This window comes from Delphinus delphis, chromosome 10, assembly GCF_949987515.2.
Source record: "Delphinus delphis chromosome 10, mDelDel1.2, whole genome shotgun sequence".
In the NCBI taxonomy this organism is placed as follows: domain Eukaryota; kingdom Metazoa; phylum Chordata; class Mammalia; order Artiodactyla; family Delphinidae; genus Delphinus; species Delphinus delphis.
Genome location: NC_082692.2, coordinates 69123039 through 69141681, shown reverse-complemented (window position 1 = coordinate 69141681; position 18643 = coordinate 69123039). Strand labels below are relative to the sequence as shown.

At 50.4% G+C, this 18643-nt stretch overlaps 1 protein-coding gene across 5 annotated transcripts in view; it reads right to left on the bottom strand.

Annotated features, from left to right (window-relative positions):
* CACNA1D (calcium voltage-gated channel subunit alpha1 D) overlaps nt 1–18643 on the bottom strand; it is a 322500-nt gene that overhangs the window by 26348 nt on the left and 277509 nt on the right. For 3 of the 5 annotated variants that reach the window (XM_060022694.1, XM_060022691.1, XM_060022692.1), the window contains 10 exons: nt 18216–18260; nt 17674–17802; nt 15011–15076; nt 13264–13355; nt 12233–12392; nt 11533–11660; nt 11298–11394; nt 7791–7893; nt 7355–7456; nt 2420–2550 (listed from right to left, as the gene is read on the bottom strand). In XM_060022694.1, coding sequence (XP_059878677.1) covers nt 2420–2550; nt 7355–7456; nt 7791–7893; nt 11298–11394; nt 11533–11660; nt 12233–12392; nt 13264–13355; nt 15011–15076; nt 17674–17802; nt 18216–18260 — 1053 coding nt within the window. The remainder of the gene's footprint in view (nt 1–2419; nt 2551–7354; nt 7457–7790; nt 7894–11297; nt 11395–11532; nt 11661–12232; nt 12393–13263; nt 13356–15010; nt 15077–17673; nt 17803–18215; nt 18261–18643) is intronic. The other 2 variants (XM_060022695.1, XM_060022693.1) reach the window with 1 other exon arrangement.

Below are 18643 nucleotides of genomic sequence, written 5' to 3'. Positions count from 1 at the left end.
AGAGCTATCCTTCAAGGAAACAAAAATTTTCTGCTTTTAATGTTTGCTGCAGAATCGAATGCATTTTCAGAACGTATCTGTCAAGATTATGAACACAACTTAATTTCCTAGGCTGGGTGCTCAACATAAATTATAGTCACAGCCTCGACTCCCAATGGAACCGTGTGGAAGTGTGTTGCTATTGGCATCTAACCGGAGATATTTTAATTTCACCAAGGAAAGGAAACTTTCTGTAAACAACGAAATGAAAAAATGTCCAGGGGAAAAACATGATCGTGACACAATGTAACAGTCTTTTTAACCCATGATGTATACACGTAGCTTCAGCATCGTTTGAACTTTCAACTTAAAGACTCAGTGAAACCCACCCATGAAACGTGATTATCAATTACGTAGCCATGTGTTGTTGTTCAGGTTTTTAAAACTTCCAAACACTATATCCAGCCACCAGAGCAAGCCCTGAAGCCATCTAATTGGGAAGCCTTGGGGGCTCAGCAAAGGTATAACCCTGTATCCAGATGGTCATCATATATGCCTTCCGCAGAAAACAGAAGGCTCTCAGCGCAGCGCTACCTTGGTTACCGTGAATTACGACACAGCCATCCACGAAAGAGTATGTTTCCCCCTCCAGAAAAGTCATCAAGCCCCAAGAGCTAGAACCTGAGAACAGCAAGCAGTTCCCTACAAGGAGGGGGATCACGACACTCTGGAATTCGGCCCCTAGTCCTCCAGGCCCAGCGCTGCTTTAGGGAAAAGCCTGCAGAAACGTGATCATCTCTCCCTGCCCTTGCACCCAGTTTGGCCACACCGCCCTCTAGAACGTATGGACCAGACCTGCTCAAAGTTTGCAAACACGTCTTTTCAGTTTGCTTCTCTCTAAGGCTACTTGTGAGCTGTGATCAGGAGAAGGGCTGTCACTTTCGTAAACTGGATGGGTCAGAGGTGAAAGCTTTACTCAAATTCTGCAGGCTGAGATGGCAATCAGCTATTCAAGCCTGTGATTCACTGAACTCCCTTTAGGAGATGTGACCAGAGGAAGAAAAATCAGAAATTGTCTTTGGTCAGATTCAGCATCCATCCTTCCCCACCCCACCCCCAGCGCTGTCTGGGCAGAGCCCAGGTTGCATCATGAATCAACAGGTCACTGTCACACAAGGTCATCTCCTAACCCGCCACATGCACACACCCCGCCCTCCTTCCTTCACGCATTCATTGTCATTCATGTTCATTCTCTCTCAGGGAGATCACAGACAAGCCTTCACTTTGGTAATTACCATCACTGAGAACACAAGACAATGCAGGGCATTTTCCCCCAGAAAAAAAGCAAAAGACTCTTCCATGTTGAACCTTACCCATACCAACAAGGCCCAGTTTAAGACAAATGGTGATAACAGGGACATAAAAGGAAAACGTTATCTTATGCATAATCCGGACAGCAGAGATGACAGGGCTTTTGATCAATCTGGACAGTTGTTTCTGACAGCTTGCCAACCTCTGGAGTTCCACTTTTGTAGTCCTTGGCATCTTTTCCTCATTCCTTCTCCACTCTGCTTTCTCAGTCACAGCACTCACAGACTTCCCTTCCTAGCCCCTCTCCGTGCGGGTCTCCACTGGGACTCCCTTTCCCCACACACCTGCTTCCCACCAGGGCTTTGGGCTTACCTAGGATTCTACACCCTGGAATGCATGGACCCTAGTTAGAACCAGAGGTTCCTGAAACCACATCCCCCCTCCGGGTGCCTGGGCGGGGCCCGGGCGGGTGACGGGACCAGAGGCTGGCTGGGTCGAGAGAGAACAGCATTTGCACAGCAAGCCTCACGGCCATCAGGAGACGACACGCAGAGACAGACACACCGCACGCACACACACACGCGCATACACACTCACACACACACGCACACACGCACACATGCACTAGGAGGTGATGGATGTTACTGAGATGGACCGAAAACCAACAAGCAGTGGGGCAAGAAACAAACAGAAACAAAACAAAGCACTTGCGTTCAGATGGAAAGCTGTTTCGTGGGCGGCTAGGGCCCGAGCCCGAGGCTGGGGGAAGGTGGGTGCCTGCTCGGAGGACGCTGCCTTTGGAGAAGCCCTGGGGGAGATAAGGCACGAGGGCAGCTCTGGCTCCCCTCCCGCCAGGGATGTGCCTCGGCCACTGTCCTGGAGGCCCTGCCCCGCGGGGCCAGGCCACAGTGGACGCGGACGCAGGGGCACGCCAGAGAAAGCAGGGAGGGGGAGGTACTTACCTGGTGGCCCAGAAATGGCTAGTCCACATTTGGGGGAGTGTGCAGTATCTCAGTTTAAACAAAATCCTGGTGGTACTGCTCAACCATGAATAGTCAGCTCTCTAGTATTTCAAATAAGCTCGTAAAATCGTTAGTGAAAAAGAGAAAAAGACAAAACAACAATTCACCTGTAGGGCAATTGTGCTGCTCTTCGCGGGGTATTTTCCCACCAGTCCTTGTTCTTTCCGTTTCTTGAATTTCCTAAAGTAGTCCTGTATCAGGAAAGTGGCATAGAACTTCCCCACGGTTACCTCATCATCTAAACGGAGAGACCAGACAGAGCTCTCCCGAATCAGCATATTTCCAGCAACAGCCTTAACACTCACTTCTGGCTGGGGCTGGGGGAAGGGCAAGACGGGGCACGAGGCACTGAGCTCTCGCTTAGGACACTGGGAGACTAAATCTAGCGAAAAGCAAGGTTGTGCAAAGCAGTTAAGGCTCAAAATCAGAGTCAGTTAAATAAACTGATGCTCAAAATTGCAGAAAATAATACACTTGTCATGAGTTTAATAGAGCAGCATATTAGTAACACTATGAAGTGCCGTCTTGGTTACTGATTCAAAATAAAAATTACAAAACAAAGACAGGCTTCATGGGTCATATTTTCACCCCTGTGCATAGGGATTTGCATGTGTAATTACCACGAACACCCAGGACAATTAACCATCCAAATCCCAATGCCTGGAGATAAAGATAGAGACCTCAGGAAGGTGACAGACAGGCTTGGAAGGAGAGGACATTTCTGAAAAGTGACTGCAGACCCAGATTTACATGTGCCCCCTTAATTCTCTGCCAATAGCCTCCACATGTCATTCCTTGGTTTGTAATTCAGAACTGCTTGTTTTCGATACTGCAAGTGACAGCTCCAACTAACCTCAAAGTTGAGCCGACTTATTTCTACTTTGTTCAGAAACAACCCCATCGTGTGTGGCTGGGGAGCTGGAACTCTGCCGAGCGTGATTGAAGGTGATGCATGAGGCAGAATAGGGGCTCTGGCTGTCTCCTGGGAAACCACCCTGGCAGTGGCTGTGTGCCCGGGGGTCTCCACAAGGCCTGCTCACCCCCACATCTGTCCAGGGCCCCCGGGGGCTACTGACCATGGTTCGCAGAGGCTGGGAGGAGGAACGGCTGCTGCCCTCAGGCTTCAGCACAGCTACACTTGTGGCCAGGCTGCCCTCGCAACTTACGTGCCATCTTGGGTAAGGGGCTCGGCCTCTCTGGGCTTGCGTTCTCACCCGTAAACAGGCCTAAGCCTCTCGGAGGAGGAGCTGTGAGGATTATGGGAGAAGAGGCCCGCAGAGCACTCTGGGTGGTCCTAAGTGCCAGGGGGCGGGGGATGGTGAGCCAGCAGAGTCACCGTTATTTTACAAGCTGCCAACAGTGGCATCCACTGAAATGGATCATAGAGCATGACGGGGCGGGGGACACTGGGACCCTCCTGGGTGGGGTGCATTCTGTGGCCATGAGGGGGGTATCCCCGTCTGGACACTGCTGGGCCATTCTGGGCTTCCCATGGCCCCCAACTTCCTTGTCAGAAGCTACTCAGTGTTACTGTGTGAGAAGACGCCTGGCGGTGGTCAGCCTTGAGAAGTGTATTGCATTCCTTCTAAACCCAAGCCCGGCAAGTCTGGGAACGGTGTAGGGGCCACCAAAGTGAACCTAGGGCTTTGGGTAGATGAGAAACCAGGTCCCTCATCAGTCTCGGGCTGGTCCAAATGGTCTAACAACGCACTGTCCAGAGGCAGGAAGGCGAGAGGGGAGTGGACAGAGGTTCCATGACTTGCCCCAGGCCAGGTGAGTTGGGATGTGGGACCCCTGGGCCTGGGCTCTCCTTCTTTACCCCACCACCTCCCTGCTCCACCACAAGGGCCACCTGCTCCTTTGGGGCCGCCTCTCCCAGAGTACAAGTCTACCTCCCCACCGGGCTACATGCCAGAGGTGGACCGACTGCGGCCTGAGAATCCCAGGGGCAGCCAGCCTCTGCCGGCCAGGGTTTCCAGTCTTCTCTGTGGGCTCCCACGAAAAACACTGGCTGTACTCACAGAAGGCCCACCTCATCCCATGCTGGGATGCTTCCAGCAAAAGCAGGCCTAACCTTTCTCTCCCTTCCACCTGGATGGTGCTAGCCTAGAGGGGCCAAGGGGGCTCCTGTGGGAGGGTCTTGGCTCTCCCTGGCCCAGAACCTGGGGGGCGGCGTACTCAGTGAAGAGGGCAGATCAGGTTTCTGCCCGAGGGGCAGCTCCAGGGCAGAGGTGCCCACCTAGGGCCCTACAGGGCAGGCCTCTCAAGGGTCACTTGGCCTTTTGCACTGAGATGCTGAGCTATTGAAACTGGGCCCAGGAAGAGTCTTAAGAACAGGAAAAGTCAAAGCTACAGCAGGTCAGAAAAGGAAGGAAGAGGAGTGAGTGCAGTGAGGCCGTCTGGGCTCAGGACTGCAGAGAGCGACGGGGTCGGCTCTGAGCGCTTCTCGGGGCAAAAGGGCCCAAGATCCAGGTCCGGGGCGAAGGCCCAAAGACAAAGAAGCGCCCCTGGGAGGAGGAGGGACTTCTGAAGGAGGGAGGAAGATCTGTGCAACGGCAGGAGACTCTAGAGCGGAGGTGAGAACACGAGCAAGGGCCAGATGGGAAATGAGACAGCTCAGCACGGAGAGAGCAGAGAGGCTGTCACCACGGCCAAAGGCGCCGCGAGAGCCCGGAATTCCGGCCTGGGTTCCAGGCTCATTCCCGAGTATCGCCTCATCAAGCTCGTGATGACCTTGGCGGGGAGCGGGGCTCACATCACCCCTGTGCTGGCAAAGCCTTCTAAGGTGGGCACCTACTCTGCTCTGTCACCAGGGCTGTAAGAGGCCCCCGAGCAACCCACGTTGACCAGTCACAGGTGCAGGGCTGGCCTGGCTCAGTTTTCTGCCCTCTGACCAGGTTACAGTGGGCGGGACACCGAGCCCCTCGGCCGTGGGAGCTACCCGTCCGCCGGCCCAGAGGGTCGTAAATATGCTCTCCTTTTCTAAGTGCTCCACGGTGTGGGAAAGGCTGGGACCCAGTGGTCCACTGGAAGGTAAAAGAGGAAAAACAAAGAAGCAAGGGGTGAATGCAGATGCTACAACCCTGCGCAGCAACTCAACCAGAGTCTGTCCACCGAAGCCTGAAGTTACCACCTATGGAAGTTCGGTGACGAGAGCACTTATTTGAGATTCAACCTGGATAAGCTCCAGCACATCCACAACCCATGCCATGGAACTTCTGGAGTTTTCCAGCCCTTATTGAGGCACTGTTTTTGTCCCAGGTTTCTCAGTGGTCTTACTGCCATTTTGGAAGAGATTAACCCTTGGCATCCTAACCCCCCAATCCATGCTAAGAAATAACAGAGAGAAAACCAGGGCCTGCTATTGGACCAAGAAAGCAGAAGACTACGTAGCCTTCGTGAGAAGGCCAGTAGGGCTAAGAGCTGATCAGCTTTTCCAAGGAAGGGAGCCAAATTCTGGACTTTTCTTGTGGTGAAATGAAAAGAAAGGAAGTTTCACAGTGATGCGAATGACTCTCTCCAGGCGAGCCTTGCCAGGATGGGCGCTGATGTGAGAGAGACTGGGCTGTAATGAGGCTGGCGTTTCAAGAGAGACGGGAGGTGCGCGTGCCATTGAGGCCGGACCCCCTGGACAGGTGGGGCCCGCTACTCTGAGGCATGCATCTGCATCGTGAGAAACATGTAGGGGAATACAACTGGCAAGAGATAACTCCGATTCCATGCCACCACCCTAAAACAGAATTGCTTCAGAATATTCTGAAAGACTGAGACTTGAAAGGAATGGAGGCTGCAGGAAAAGCTCAAGCACATTGTTACACGATTGGAAAAAGCAACTCGTCTCAGCCATGCGAGCACCTGGGTGTGCAGCTAAAAAGAAAAGAACGAAAACCAAAGGGTCGTTTTAAGCGTGCAGCATCCGTTCTCCTGTGGAGAGCCAGGGTTCTCTCTCTAGGCGGGAGTTTTCATTTCGGTTTTGTTCTTTCAGTGTTTTGTTTTGCACAGTAGCCCTTTATCGTTTCTTTGTGGGCCATCTTTCCCAGCTTTGAGCCGGTGGCCCTGCCAGCTCTGGGCGGCTCCCTCCAGCCACAAAAAGCTCTGGATTCATGCCGGGGAGCGGAGCTGGCCAGCACGCTGCTCTCTCTGCCCCCGAGAGCCAGAGGTTGTCACCTTCTCAAAAGGAGAGGCCACCATCCTGGCTCAGCTTCTGGACCTGAGCCAGCCCAGTCTGGCGGCCGCAGGAGCAGGGACACTATAAGATTTCAGTTGGTTACAAAACACACCAAACACTCCTAACGTGCCCAGGGCTAGGGGGTAAAGTGCAGGCATGTTGGCACCGAGCAAACAGATCCTGCACCTTTAAAACTCGAAAATAAAAGTCAAAACACAATCATCTCCACTTGTAAGTCCATGTATACTTAGACAAAAATGGAAATACAGTATCTGTATTATATATATATATGTATTTTTTATATATATATATATATATATATATATAAATCTGAGAAAAGTTTAGTCAGTTATTTTATGATAGCAAAAGGAAATAAGCATGCCTGTTAGTTCCGTCTCTAAATTCTAAACAAAGGGATGTTTTTGGTAATTATGGGAGCAGATCCAGTCTTAAGAACATTTCAAAAACACCATTTTCTGAAAGCTTTTTTTTTGTGTGAGAAGTTTTCAACAGTATGTTGAAGGATATAGGAAAACTAGTTTTAAACACTTCATTTGGGGCAAAAAAAAAAATACAGGCTTTTGGTTTTGAGGCAGCAAGCTTGTTCTCCTAACATTAATCCCTCCACCCACAAGAGAACCCCGGCTTCAACCATATGGGTCTTGATATCCTTCTCACTGAAGCCTCTCCTTTGTCTGCAGTGGTCTTCACGTTACCCCAAATCATTACACCAATGGCTGAAGGGCCTTTAGCTGTTGGCCTCAATGCTCTGGCTGGTACCTTAAGCATTCTGCAAACACGCTGGGCTTCCTAGAGACTAGCATTGAAACCAATGTGCTGGTCAAGAACTACTTAGGAAAAAAATTGCACTGACCACCAGCTGGAGGGACAACTTGGTCAAGCAGTTTCATGCTGGTTTTCTTCCAGATTTTCTTGATCACAGCTCGGAGTTCTTCATTAGCTTGTTCTAGGTTCCCTGAATTCAAAAAGCAAGAGGGGGGAACAAGCCTTGTTTCTTTTGCCCAGCAATGCCTCTCTGTTCTCACCGGGGCTGCTGGTGGCCCGACTCACCTCTCAACCTTCCAGGATAAGGTGAAGCACGGAGGGAGGGGAGAAGGGTTGAGGGAAGCAGGTCCAGCCAGTGGGGCCAGCACAGATGTTCTCATTTCACATACCGCCCCATCCCCTGGGCAGGGGTGTGTCCCCTCCCTGCCCCGCCTTTGACAAGAAGAGGCCCAGATAGGAATCAAGGTGGGATACGGCCTCCCCTTCCTCTTCTCCCACCTGTCCTGCTTCCACGGAGGGCTCACCTTCCGTCTTGATTTTAAGAGCCGTTCGGACCAAAGCAAACAGAGTTGCATTAAACATGACTGTCCCGTCACTGTTGAGCGGCATGTTCATGGCAACTAGTCTCTGTAAACAGAAAGAAAAGTCCCTTAATAGTACTCAAACGAATGATGACAGCTGCAGCCCTTTTCCTCGTTTGTTCTCTGTTTATCCCTCATCTCCTTTCTAATCAACCCTCGATTCAACTCAACAGCCATTCAGGGGGGCATCTAGTATCTGAGGAGATCCGAGCTGACGAAGATCAAAGCTCGAGTCATGAAGCGCAAACGCGGGCCCTCAGAAGATGCATTCTGTTTGTTTTTTAGACTCCCTACTGTCCATGCATTCCTCTCCCTTTCTCATTAACCGGCTCTCCCTGTGTCTTGGGGTCAGGCCTCCATTCTGGGCACATCCTTAAGGCTGTTTGGGGTTAAAGTGATGTACCAGGTATGATGAGCCAGGCACAGAGCCTGGGACAAAGGTCCTCAACCAACAGGGTCAATTACTTTTCCTATCGCAGGGCGTGTCCTTCAAGGACCCTGCCCTGGTGAGACCACTGTGGAGTGTTTTGTACAAGTCCACGCGGTTCTACGAGTCCAGTGTTTAGTCTTTCAGAGCTGGATCCCCACATCCTGCTTCTCTTTTCTCTCTCTTCGCCCCTTTAACACCACCACTGAGAGTTGGAGAGGACCTGGGTGAGTGAAACTCTCTGTGGCCCCAGTTACTGCAGATGCCATGCCCACAGCAAAGGGCTGTGCAAGGGTTAAAGGAGCTCACAGACACTTAAGACTCCAGCCAGGTGCCTGGCACGTGGTAAGTGCTAAATAAGTGGTACTTAGAACTTCTAACGGTTTCAAATTTCTTACTTTTGGCTGACAAGGTGTCCCAAGAGAAAGATTTTAAAACACTTTTCCTCCTCCCTATTAATGGACTGGAGTCTTGTGTACACATGATTCATCCCACCTAAATTCCTAGTCCTAGGAGAGCCTGCACAGTCACTTGCTTTTCCTGGCAAGTTCCTGAATCAGCAAAATGGACTACTTTGTGCCTGAAGGACACGTAGATCCTTTACATAAAAGGGTCTGGAAATGCAAACACAAAATAACAGCCATGAGCCAGAACCCATCTTGTTCTTGGAAACAGAAAAGAGGCTGATACTGGGAAATCTATGGGAAAAAAGTCAACATCTGTGGCTTATTCTCTGCCTACATCCAGAGTCCAGGATGAGGAGAAGCAAAGACTCGGCAAGGACCCCAGGGACTTGCCAACTGGACTTCCAGCCCAGGGGACAATGAGTTTTGGCTCGGATTTCTCTGAAAGCCTGAAATACACTGTGGACTCCACTCTTCACTGTGGGTTCTGTCTAGAGCTAGCCCAGCATCCCTTTGGGGGTAGGGTGAACCCCTGACCCCGAATCCCCTCATATCTGTGGGAAGAGGGGACCAGTTGTTGCACAGACTGGCTGGATTTCTATAGGGCAGAGTTTCAACAGGCAAATCTTGCATTGCTCCTTTAAAAAGGGGGATCCTTTTCTATTGCTACAGCTGACTCAAGGTGGTTCAATGCGAGTTCTATGCAAGGAAAACAAATCTCAATGAGAGCTCGCAGAGAGCATGGTCTGATGTGAAAACTTCAGGAATGGGGTGAGATGGTGACAGGGATAGAGTAGGATAATTAAATAGATAGCTTAAAAATCCCACTACAGGGGGACTTCCCTGGTGGTCCAGTGGTTACGAATCTGCTTTCCAATACAGGGGACGTGGGTTTGATCCCTGGTCAGGTAACCAAGATCCCACATGCAACGGGCCAACTAAGCCCGTGCGCTGCAACTACTGAGCCCGTGCGTTCTGGAGCCTGTGCACCGCAACTACTGAGCCCACGTGCCACAACTAGAGAAGCCCACACGCTGCAATGAAGAGCCCACACACCACAACGAAAGATCCCACATGCCACAATGAAGACCCGATGCAACCAAATAAATTCATCACAAAAAAATCCCACTAGAGGATTCAAGTCAGAAAGGGAATTCTAAGGGACTTTGGGAGACTGTTTAAACAGTGGGAGACAACTCAAGAAAAGCATCCAGTAACCAAGCAACAATCTACATATGTAGTTAAAGTACAAGACAATAGATATGAGATCTGAATCTTGTTATATGAAGTCAGGGAATTAATGGTCCTTGAAGAGTTACATGCCTGTGTGTAGCCAAGACAGGAATATAGATGAGAGGGGAAAGAAACCAGGTGAAAGGGGACATGATACCAAAACCTGAGATGAACTACCATGCTTCAGTATACGTTACCACCCTTTTGCTAATATACACATCATGTAAAGAGTGCCATGGCAGTCCTGGTTAGACCATCAAGGGTTAAAAGAGGAACTAAGGATACCAGCCTTGACGTCTAGCCAAAAATGAGGAAGAAGGTGATCTTCTCCCCTACCCCATTTTTCTCTGATTATAAAAATGTAGCCCTCTTTGTTCTCGGGGCTGCGCTCCCTTGCCTGCCCGCTTGTATCTCTCACAAGCATCCTATGCTAAGAAACTCACTCTTTGCCGGCCTCACGCTGAATTCTTTCTGCATCGAGACAAAAGAACCTGAGTTTCAGTAAGTCCTGACACCAGGTGAGTGGTTTGAACTAAGAGACAGTGGGTTCAAGTCCCCTCCTAATTCAGGAGTTGTGGGTTCAAGTCTCCATCTGAGGTGCGGACGGGTTCGAGTCCCGTCCGAGGAGGAGTGCGGTTTCAGCAGGAGATCTGAATCCATCCCCGAGATGCCACCGCCGGATGCACACGAGGGGCACGTCACTGTGTGCACCATCACGCAAATTAGGAAACGTCCGGGCCACCAAGTCCTCTCCACTCTACTCCCTAAGTAGATCCCTAAGCCATCCCCGCCTCTCCATGCCCGCTTCCTTCTGGCTCTCGGTACTTCACAGTGAGATAATGCAACAGCTCTCCTGGGTGTTCTCCTGTCCCTAGTTCACTTCTCCATTGCCAAGAGTCAACTTTCTAGAATGGAGGTCTCCTCCTGTTTCTTCCATGGGACTCAGCATAGCACAGAAGCCTCCTCGCAGCTACACTCAGATTGGGCCTGAGGCCTTCTGCCACCTCCTCTTGCGTTCCAGCCACACCGACTCTCCATTCTCTTGCCTCCACGTCTGGGCTCCCTGGGCTCCCTTTCTGCGATGCCCTTCCCCCTGTGACAAACTCCTACTTCTCTCCTGCTGGACCTGATGCAAATGTCACCATCCCCTCCTTCTATCCAGTGACAAATTACACAATTCCCTTCCTGTTCTTATTGTTGGCTGACAGGGTGACCTAAGAGTTACACAGCTGAGAACTCCTCAAGGACAGCAACCACATGTCATTCACCTCGGCATCTCCAGTGCCTGACAGCAGGCTCCACAGAACATCACTTAGTAAGGGTTTGTTGACTAAAGCAGGGAGTTCCTGCAAGAGAGGCCGTCAGGGACGCCAACAGGACACTTACCTTGCAGGCTACCCTGTGTGGACACAATTTCCCAAACCCCAGGGGGGGCTGGATGCGGCGGAGCAGAGTGACCACGTCCAGGTGCTTGATTCTTCCCCTGGAGACAAAGTACGGCATGAGGTGCAGGGCAGCACCAGCAGGCCGGGGCTTTCGGTCCATCCCACCTTCCACAGGAAAGCACACCCAACATCCAGAAACAGCCCACACAAGCCAGATGGAATTCTCTTCAACCTACTTTGCCTCGGGGTCATATTCGGACCATATTCTTTTGAATTCGTCTAAATGGTGAGGCCCCAGAATAGACCAGTCCCGGGTCAGATAATCGAAATTGTCCATGATGACAGCCACAAACAGGTTGATGATCTGTAAAAGCCAATCAGGAGGGCGTTTCAGCTGTAGTGGGATGAGCTGGGTTCAACCCTACTGAGTGCTTCCTAATTGTAGGGGTCACAAGACATTTGGACCCATTTCTCCTAGAGAGGCTGAAAATCTTTCATTCTGGAGAACGTTTAAGAAAATGGCAGACTTCTAGCTTTCCAAAATGGTTTGGGTATAGGCCCAGGGGAGGGCAGGGGGAATGTACTGCCTGACCTTTTGAAACACACTGCAGTGTTATATTCTGCCACCAAATGACTCACTCTCGTAAGTCACTACTATGTGCAGTGGCTTTGAGATTTTTTATTATAAAGGAACCAGCAGCCCTAAGAAGCTGGGATGGTGAAGCCTGTTAGCGAGCACCCAGCCCCTGCTCACACCAAAGGCGCCAGTAACACAGGCCTCGCTCAGCAAAACCTCGACGGCCCAGTGGAGTCTAGACTGCTCGTCAGCATAAAATACCCCACAGCTATTTGACGGGGCAACGTCACTGGTCTGAATCCCAAAGGCTACATGAAGATGTGTCCATTGGTGGTAGGGCGGCTATTCTGATCACTTACCAGAAATGCGCAGAGCATGTAAAAACTGATGAAATAAACAATGGCGAAGTTGCTCCCGCAGGTGTACTCCTCCCCGGGGTTGTAATCGGACTCGGGGTCACAGAGCTTTCCCGGGAGGCAGGCCAGCATGATTTCCTGCCAGGCCTCCCCCGTCGCACACCTTTTTTAGATCAAGCAAAGAAACAAAGAAGGCATTTGAGGCTTAGATCTTTAAGAAATTTTAAGAAAAAAAATTTTTTTTAATTAGACCAAAACCTAAGTACTTTGGGGGGAAAGCCAGTTTGATTTAGTGAAAATTTCTACTTATTTTCAAATGCAACTTACATCAGTAAGGGAGGCCCTGTTGCAACTCCCTTTGACTTGTATCAGTCACTTGATAAAAGCACATCAATTCTTTTTGTATAAAGGGATGTTTGTTTTGTGGCCTTCTCTCCTTTAAACACTTCCGTTACAATTTTTAAACGGTTATTATTTTTAATGACCTAACATCTGACAACTCAATTAGATCCCCATTTGATTCTGTTGAAAGCAAAGAACTGGAAACTAAACTTACAAAGAACTTGCTCTCCAGTCATTAGGACTTGCTTGTATGGTTTCTAGAAAGTTCTCTCACTTTAAGGCGCTTTGTTTACAAAGCTATTCAATGGAGTTAAAAACAATCCCATAAAGTTTGAAACTGCACATCTCAGGATGCTCCCCACTGACTGTGCAAAAGGCCTTTACATTCCTGCTAAATTTTCATTTTCCCGGTTGTTTGAGCACATGCGCCCATGTGTAAGCACACACCCCACACCTTCTCAGCGGCTCAGGAGACCTACTCACTCCCAAGTGGAAAACCTTAAGCCAATCACGATGGGAATGGCCAAAAGCCTGCAAAATTCCTCTGTGACTAAAATGCTACCGTGTCTGTTTAATAGTACAAAACCAACAGATACAAAAGGCCACCATGACCAAATGCTTTAAGAACCCGGGTCCTCTGCTGCTCTGGAGCCCAGAACCAGAGAGACTTGCTCCGGGCTGGACTCAGTCACCTGAAGAGCAGCAGTACGGCCTGCGGAAAGGTCTGGAAATTGTTGTTCCTGTTGATCTGGTTGTTATCTCTCATGGCAACTTTCCCAAACATCTAGAGAGAGAAATTATTAGGGGAAAAAAAGAAAAGATTTTGTCATACCAAAAAAAAAAAAAAAGAAAAAAACACACCCCTCCATATGTGAATTTAGAACTCAAGTTTGGTCAATACCCAGAGTCCCTGGAACTTTATTCATCCCACTAAGATACACTGGGCTCGGTGCTAACCGCTGGGCACATTCTCAGCTCAAGGAGCTCTTAGCCTGGGGAAGGGATGCAAAAAGTAACCAGACCGGCAGCCTCTTCAGATGAGAGCTGGGCTGGTCCAGCCCGATGGGGAAGCACAGCTCACAGGATCCCTGAGGCTGGGGCTGGGGTCAGGGAAGGCCTCCAGGGAGAGTGAGGTTAAGGCCCAGAACTGAAGGGGAAGGAGAAGCCAGTCAGGTGACAAGGAGGCTGAAGAATGCTCCAGGCAGAGGGAGCACGACCTGCAAAGGAGCAGAGGCGACGTGGCCCGGGTGCTCCAGGAAATGAAAAGAACGTGAGTGTGACGAACAGCCCAAGGACCAGGCTGCAGACAAGCCTGGATGGGGGGCCGGTGGGCCATGGGAAGGAGGGTTGGCTTTGCCTTAAGGGCCAGGGGAAGTTAGTAAATTCTTCACTCGTGGGGAATACAGAAGCAGACTGGCATTTTCGAAGACCCTGATGGCCGGTAAAGACTCTTGAGTGAACACAGGGGTGGTGTGCGAGATGCGGTTTCCAGTTCTCTGCGGCCACTTAAGTTTTATATGAGGACGTTATGGCATAAAAGACCCTTTGGGGCCCATGGCGTCACAAGCTGCTAAATTACAGGGGCTCGAGCACACGGCCTCTTTGTTCAAAACCCCTGGTAAAAGTCCTAGTCACTTGCAAATGCTTCTCTGCCTTCAGAATAAAAAAGCACGTACCACCATTTCTCTGCTGCGGGAATACTTGACCTCTTTTTCACTCACAGCCCCCCTTACCTGAAAGGCTGCACCTGAACCAGCAGAGAGCGTGGCAGAGGGACCCCGGGGAGGTCCAGGGCCACAGGGTCCTCCACCTCCCTCTCCTCCAGGGGCCTCTGCGCTAGGGCTCAGCTGTTAGGGAAGCTCCTCTGCCCCCTTCCCCACCTCAGGAGGAGCTGGGGAGCGTCCCACAGCCCCTCAGCCAGGGCCAGGCCACAGAAGAGCCTGGTTTCACGCTTCTTTTTAGAGGGGCGCTTCTGAGGCAAGATAATGGCTCCAGTTCAGCCCCAGCATCTAGAAATAGTTTGTAATGCTTTCAGATGATACAGACTTTTGTATCACTCATATCTTCTTAGCAACTTTGATGCAGAAAATAGGACAATTATGGCTTTTTTCAGTACAGCATTTGCTGTTGCTACAATCAACGATGGGTTTTCTCAATCAGTTGGCTCCCCTCAGACCCAGATTGGGGGTGGGGAGTGCCCTAAACCCAGCTTCCTCTGACCTATTCCAACCTCCGCATGCCCTTCTGAGCCCGGCTCTCGCTGGCTTAGGCTCTCTCCTGCAGGGCCACGTCTTTTTCATCTTTACAGCTCTTCAGCAGCCAAGGCGACCAGCTGAAAACTCATGACCTGTCTGTCCAGTCCACCTGGCCAAGGTACAGCCTGCCACAGATCTGGGGCGACGTAGCAACGGGACCCGGGGGAGAGGTGCTGGAGCGTACCTGCATGCCGATAACCGCGTAGATGAAGAACAGCATGGCGATGAGAAGGGCGACATACGGGAGCGCCTAGAAGAGAAGCAGCGCTTGGCTCAGCGCGAACATCCCGTCCCCCCGGATGGCTTGGGGGCAGACTGAAGGCCCACATGGGGCACACGCTCTATTCTTTTCCATGTTATATTGTAAGGACATCAATAGTGAGGAAGAGCTTTTTAAACCCCAGCCCGGCAGCCCGGCTTCAGCCCTGAGGACAGCAGCCCATGCACACCTCGGGTTATGAAGCTGCAGGCAGGACGTGCTTTCCACAGTTGTTAACAGTGCGTCCTAATCCTAAACAGTGTCGCTCTCAGAAACAACTGTAATTGATGAAACAATTCCAGCGTGCTAGACAATTAGATGGCTTCTGCTTTCTTTTGTGGGCGTGTTTGGGGTGAGGGCAAGGGGCTCTTTCGCAAAGGAACATCTTTATGCAAAATCACCTTGCATCTGCTTAAGTACTTCCTTACGGTGAAGCCTTAGGAGTGGAATTATTGGGTCAGAGGGGAAGAACCACTTTCTGGCTGTGGCTGTAGAAAGCAAGACACCTTTCTTAAAATGCACTCTTTCCGAAAGAACCGCAGAGCTGGGGGCTGGGCCAGGGAAGAAAAGGAGCTAGCTGTGTGGTCACCAAGCCTGGGCTCTCCTTAGGAACATCAAATATAAGCACATGTGTCGGGTCAGACCACCGTTTTTTTTTTGTTTGTTTGTTTTAAATTTATTCAATTTTTGGCTGCATTGTGTCTTCGTTGCTGCGCACGGGCTTTCTCTAGTTGCGGCGAGCAGGGGCTCCTCTTCGTTGCGGTGCACTGGCTTCTCATTGCGGTGGCTTCTCTTGTTGCGGAGCATGGGCTCTAAGTGGGCGGGCCTCAGTGGCTCTAGAACGCAGGCACAGCAGCTGTGGCGCAAGGGCCTAGTTGCTCCATGGCATGCGGGGTCTTCCCAGACCAGGACTCCAACCCGCATCCCCTGCAATGGCAGGCGGATTCCAACCACTGCGCCACCAGGGAAGCCCACCACTGGTCTTTTAATCCAAGGCTCCTCAACTGCTGTCTCCCTCATCTCAGGTGACAGAAGATGTCTGTGTGCTTGGCACGCCTCCAAGGAGTGCCCATATTGTTAAACTTAAGGCCAAGCGCACATGCATAAAGCCTCCGCTTGCTCTCCTATCTGAGAAAGGTCATCAGAAAGCCAGGGGCTAAAAAACCTTCCGACGTGTGCCAGCTCTGGATCTGTGACTGCCAGCTTGGCCCAGTGCAGTAGCACCATCCTGACAACTGGACTGGTTAACAGAGTCCCACAGGGTTAGTTTCAGGCTGTCCTTGCCACAGCAGTGTGCGTTTTCTCCCTAGATGAGCAAATGTTTAAGAATTCTGCTGGCACAGTTTCTCAGTTTTTATGGACATGAATGGTCATGTATGGTCATGTCTCTGTGACATGAATTCATCTTACAGTGACCAAAACTTTTTTAAAAAAGTTTAATGTAACAATGACATTATTGCATGAACCATTCTATTTTTATAGCAGTTCATTCACAAATGTTGGTACTTTGTATTAATAACAACTGTCTAGGATTTAATCCCTTTCCAGGACCGAGGCTCACCTGCTCGAGGCCCCCCACCCGCCCTGCCTCTCTCAGAGCTGCATCCCGGCTCCTCCTATAGTCCCATTGTCCCCAACAGGACTTGCGATTTTCCTTCTTGAGTTTCTGGGTCTACCTCCTTCCCCAGATGCCAACCGTTCTCCTCTTTACCTGTTAAAATTCTACCCACTGTGGAAAAATGTTTCCTGGGATATGAACACCAGTTTCCTCAGAGCCGATGGGGTTGTTCTTTGCGTATCTTCGAGTAACTTCATTTGTTAATGTGAGCATTTACTACTTTTGAATTAAAAAGTCAAAAGGTAGAGAAATGAAGATCCATGACTCATTTTCTAAAGTTCGTGCACATCTGCAAACTCCCCCATGCAGTGCACCTCTTAATAAGAATCTGTGCCCCCCTCCCCAGCAGAGTAAGTCCGGAAGACCAGAACATCTAGGGTGGGGTGCTGGAAGGTACAGGAGAAGCTGGGTTCTGTTTGGAACAGCCAAGAACCAGGCTGCACCAGGCTGGAAAGCCATAGATGACAAAGGGGACCTGGCTTATACTCAGGGGCCCTTCACTCTGTAATCCTCCCAGGCACTGGGTAACCCAGGACGGGGGATGGTGTGCTGGCCAAGGCCAAGTAGTCTCTGATTCGTATCTAGATTAGCCAACGGACAGGACTGCCGCAGCCGTATGAGGCTTCCAGGGGTCGGCTGGGACCCTCCCTCTCTCAGACATCACCATTCATCCCGGGCATCCTGGGGAGGACTGAGGTGCGGGGAGCCCCGTACATCTATCCATCTCAGAAATGCTGCAGATTTCTCAGCTGCAGGCGTTACTGCTTTCTCTTCTGCTTCCTTAAGCAGGTAATCCTATTCGATTTATCCAAGCAATGCTGGGCCCGTCTCCTCAGCATTCCAGGGCTTCTCTGGACCTAGGTGATCACAGCAGTCCTGCAGAAAGGAGTCCGGATCCTCCACAACAGGGGACAACCACTGACTCACATATGATCTTCAAAGACAAAGAAGCCCTTGGCATGGCTCTTACCTGGAAGGACTTAATAAAAGTCCACAGCAGTGTCCGGATGCCTTCCCCCCTGCTGAGAAGCTTCACCAATCGCATCACTCGGAAAAGACGGAAAAAGGTGATGGAGATTCTATTGCTCTCTTCAGAGTTCTGAAGGGTTATCATGGAGAGGTCAAACCCAATGGAAAGTAGAACATGCAACACTTTCAGAAAAACAGCAACAGATGCACACAGAGGTGGCAGAGGTAAGAATTAAAGATGTGTTTCTAGGGCCTTTTCACCTCAAAAAGCATGATATGAGAGGAAAAGTTACATGCTAACAACACAGGGCTCGGGAAACCCTGGGTCCACACAGCACATGCATGTCCACGTGGTCTAGTGTGTTAAGAGGAGGACACTGGTCTGGTCAAGAGTACTGGACACTGACGATGAATGCAAACCACTGCAGACACTGTTCTGAAAGGACAATCATGGAGAATACAGAACAACTAGTGGAAAACTCGACATGGCCAAATAAACTGAAGGAAAAGGCCCAGCCCCTGGAGACTAGTCACTGGTCTTACCCCAGGTGTAGCAGTTGGGACAGGGACATTTTCACTTTCAGTTGGCTTTAAGAAATCAAAGATTGAACATGTATTAATGAACTTGGAAGGAAGCAAGGGTTCAGGAGGGTGTCCCCCCATTTAAAAAAAAAATCTGTGGTTCATGTCTGAGGATGACACATCTGCTCCCTCCCTGAGGAAATGCCACAGGAACTGCTCGCAACTGGACGTGAGGGTGGGCAGCCACTGACGCAGGCTCAGACACTACGACTTTCTAATTCACACCCCAGGACATGATGTTTCAAGACTGAAAGACATCTAGTAAAGGACAACGCTGCAAGACCTCAGTTGTCCCCAGGCACAGAAATGCAGACTGGGATTCTGCTGCTCATGGGAAGACTGGTTCTCTTGTTTTAGTCAGGCTTGTGGGTCTGAGGACCTAACTGCTC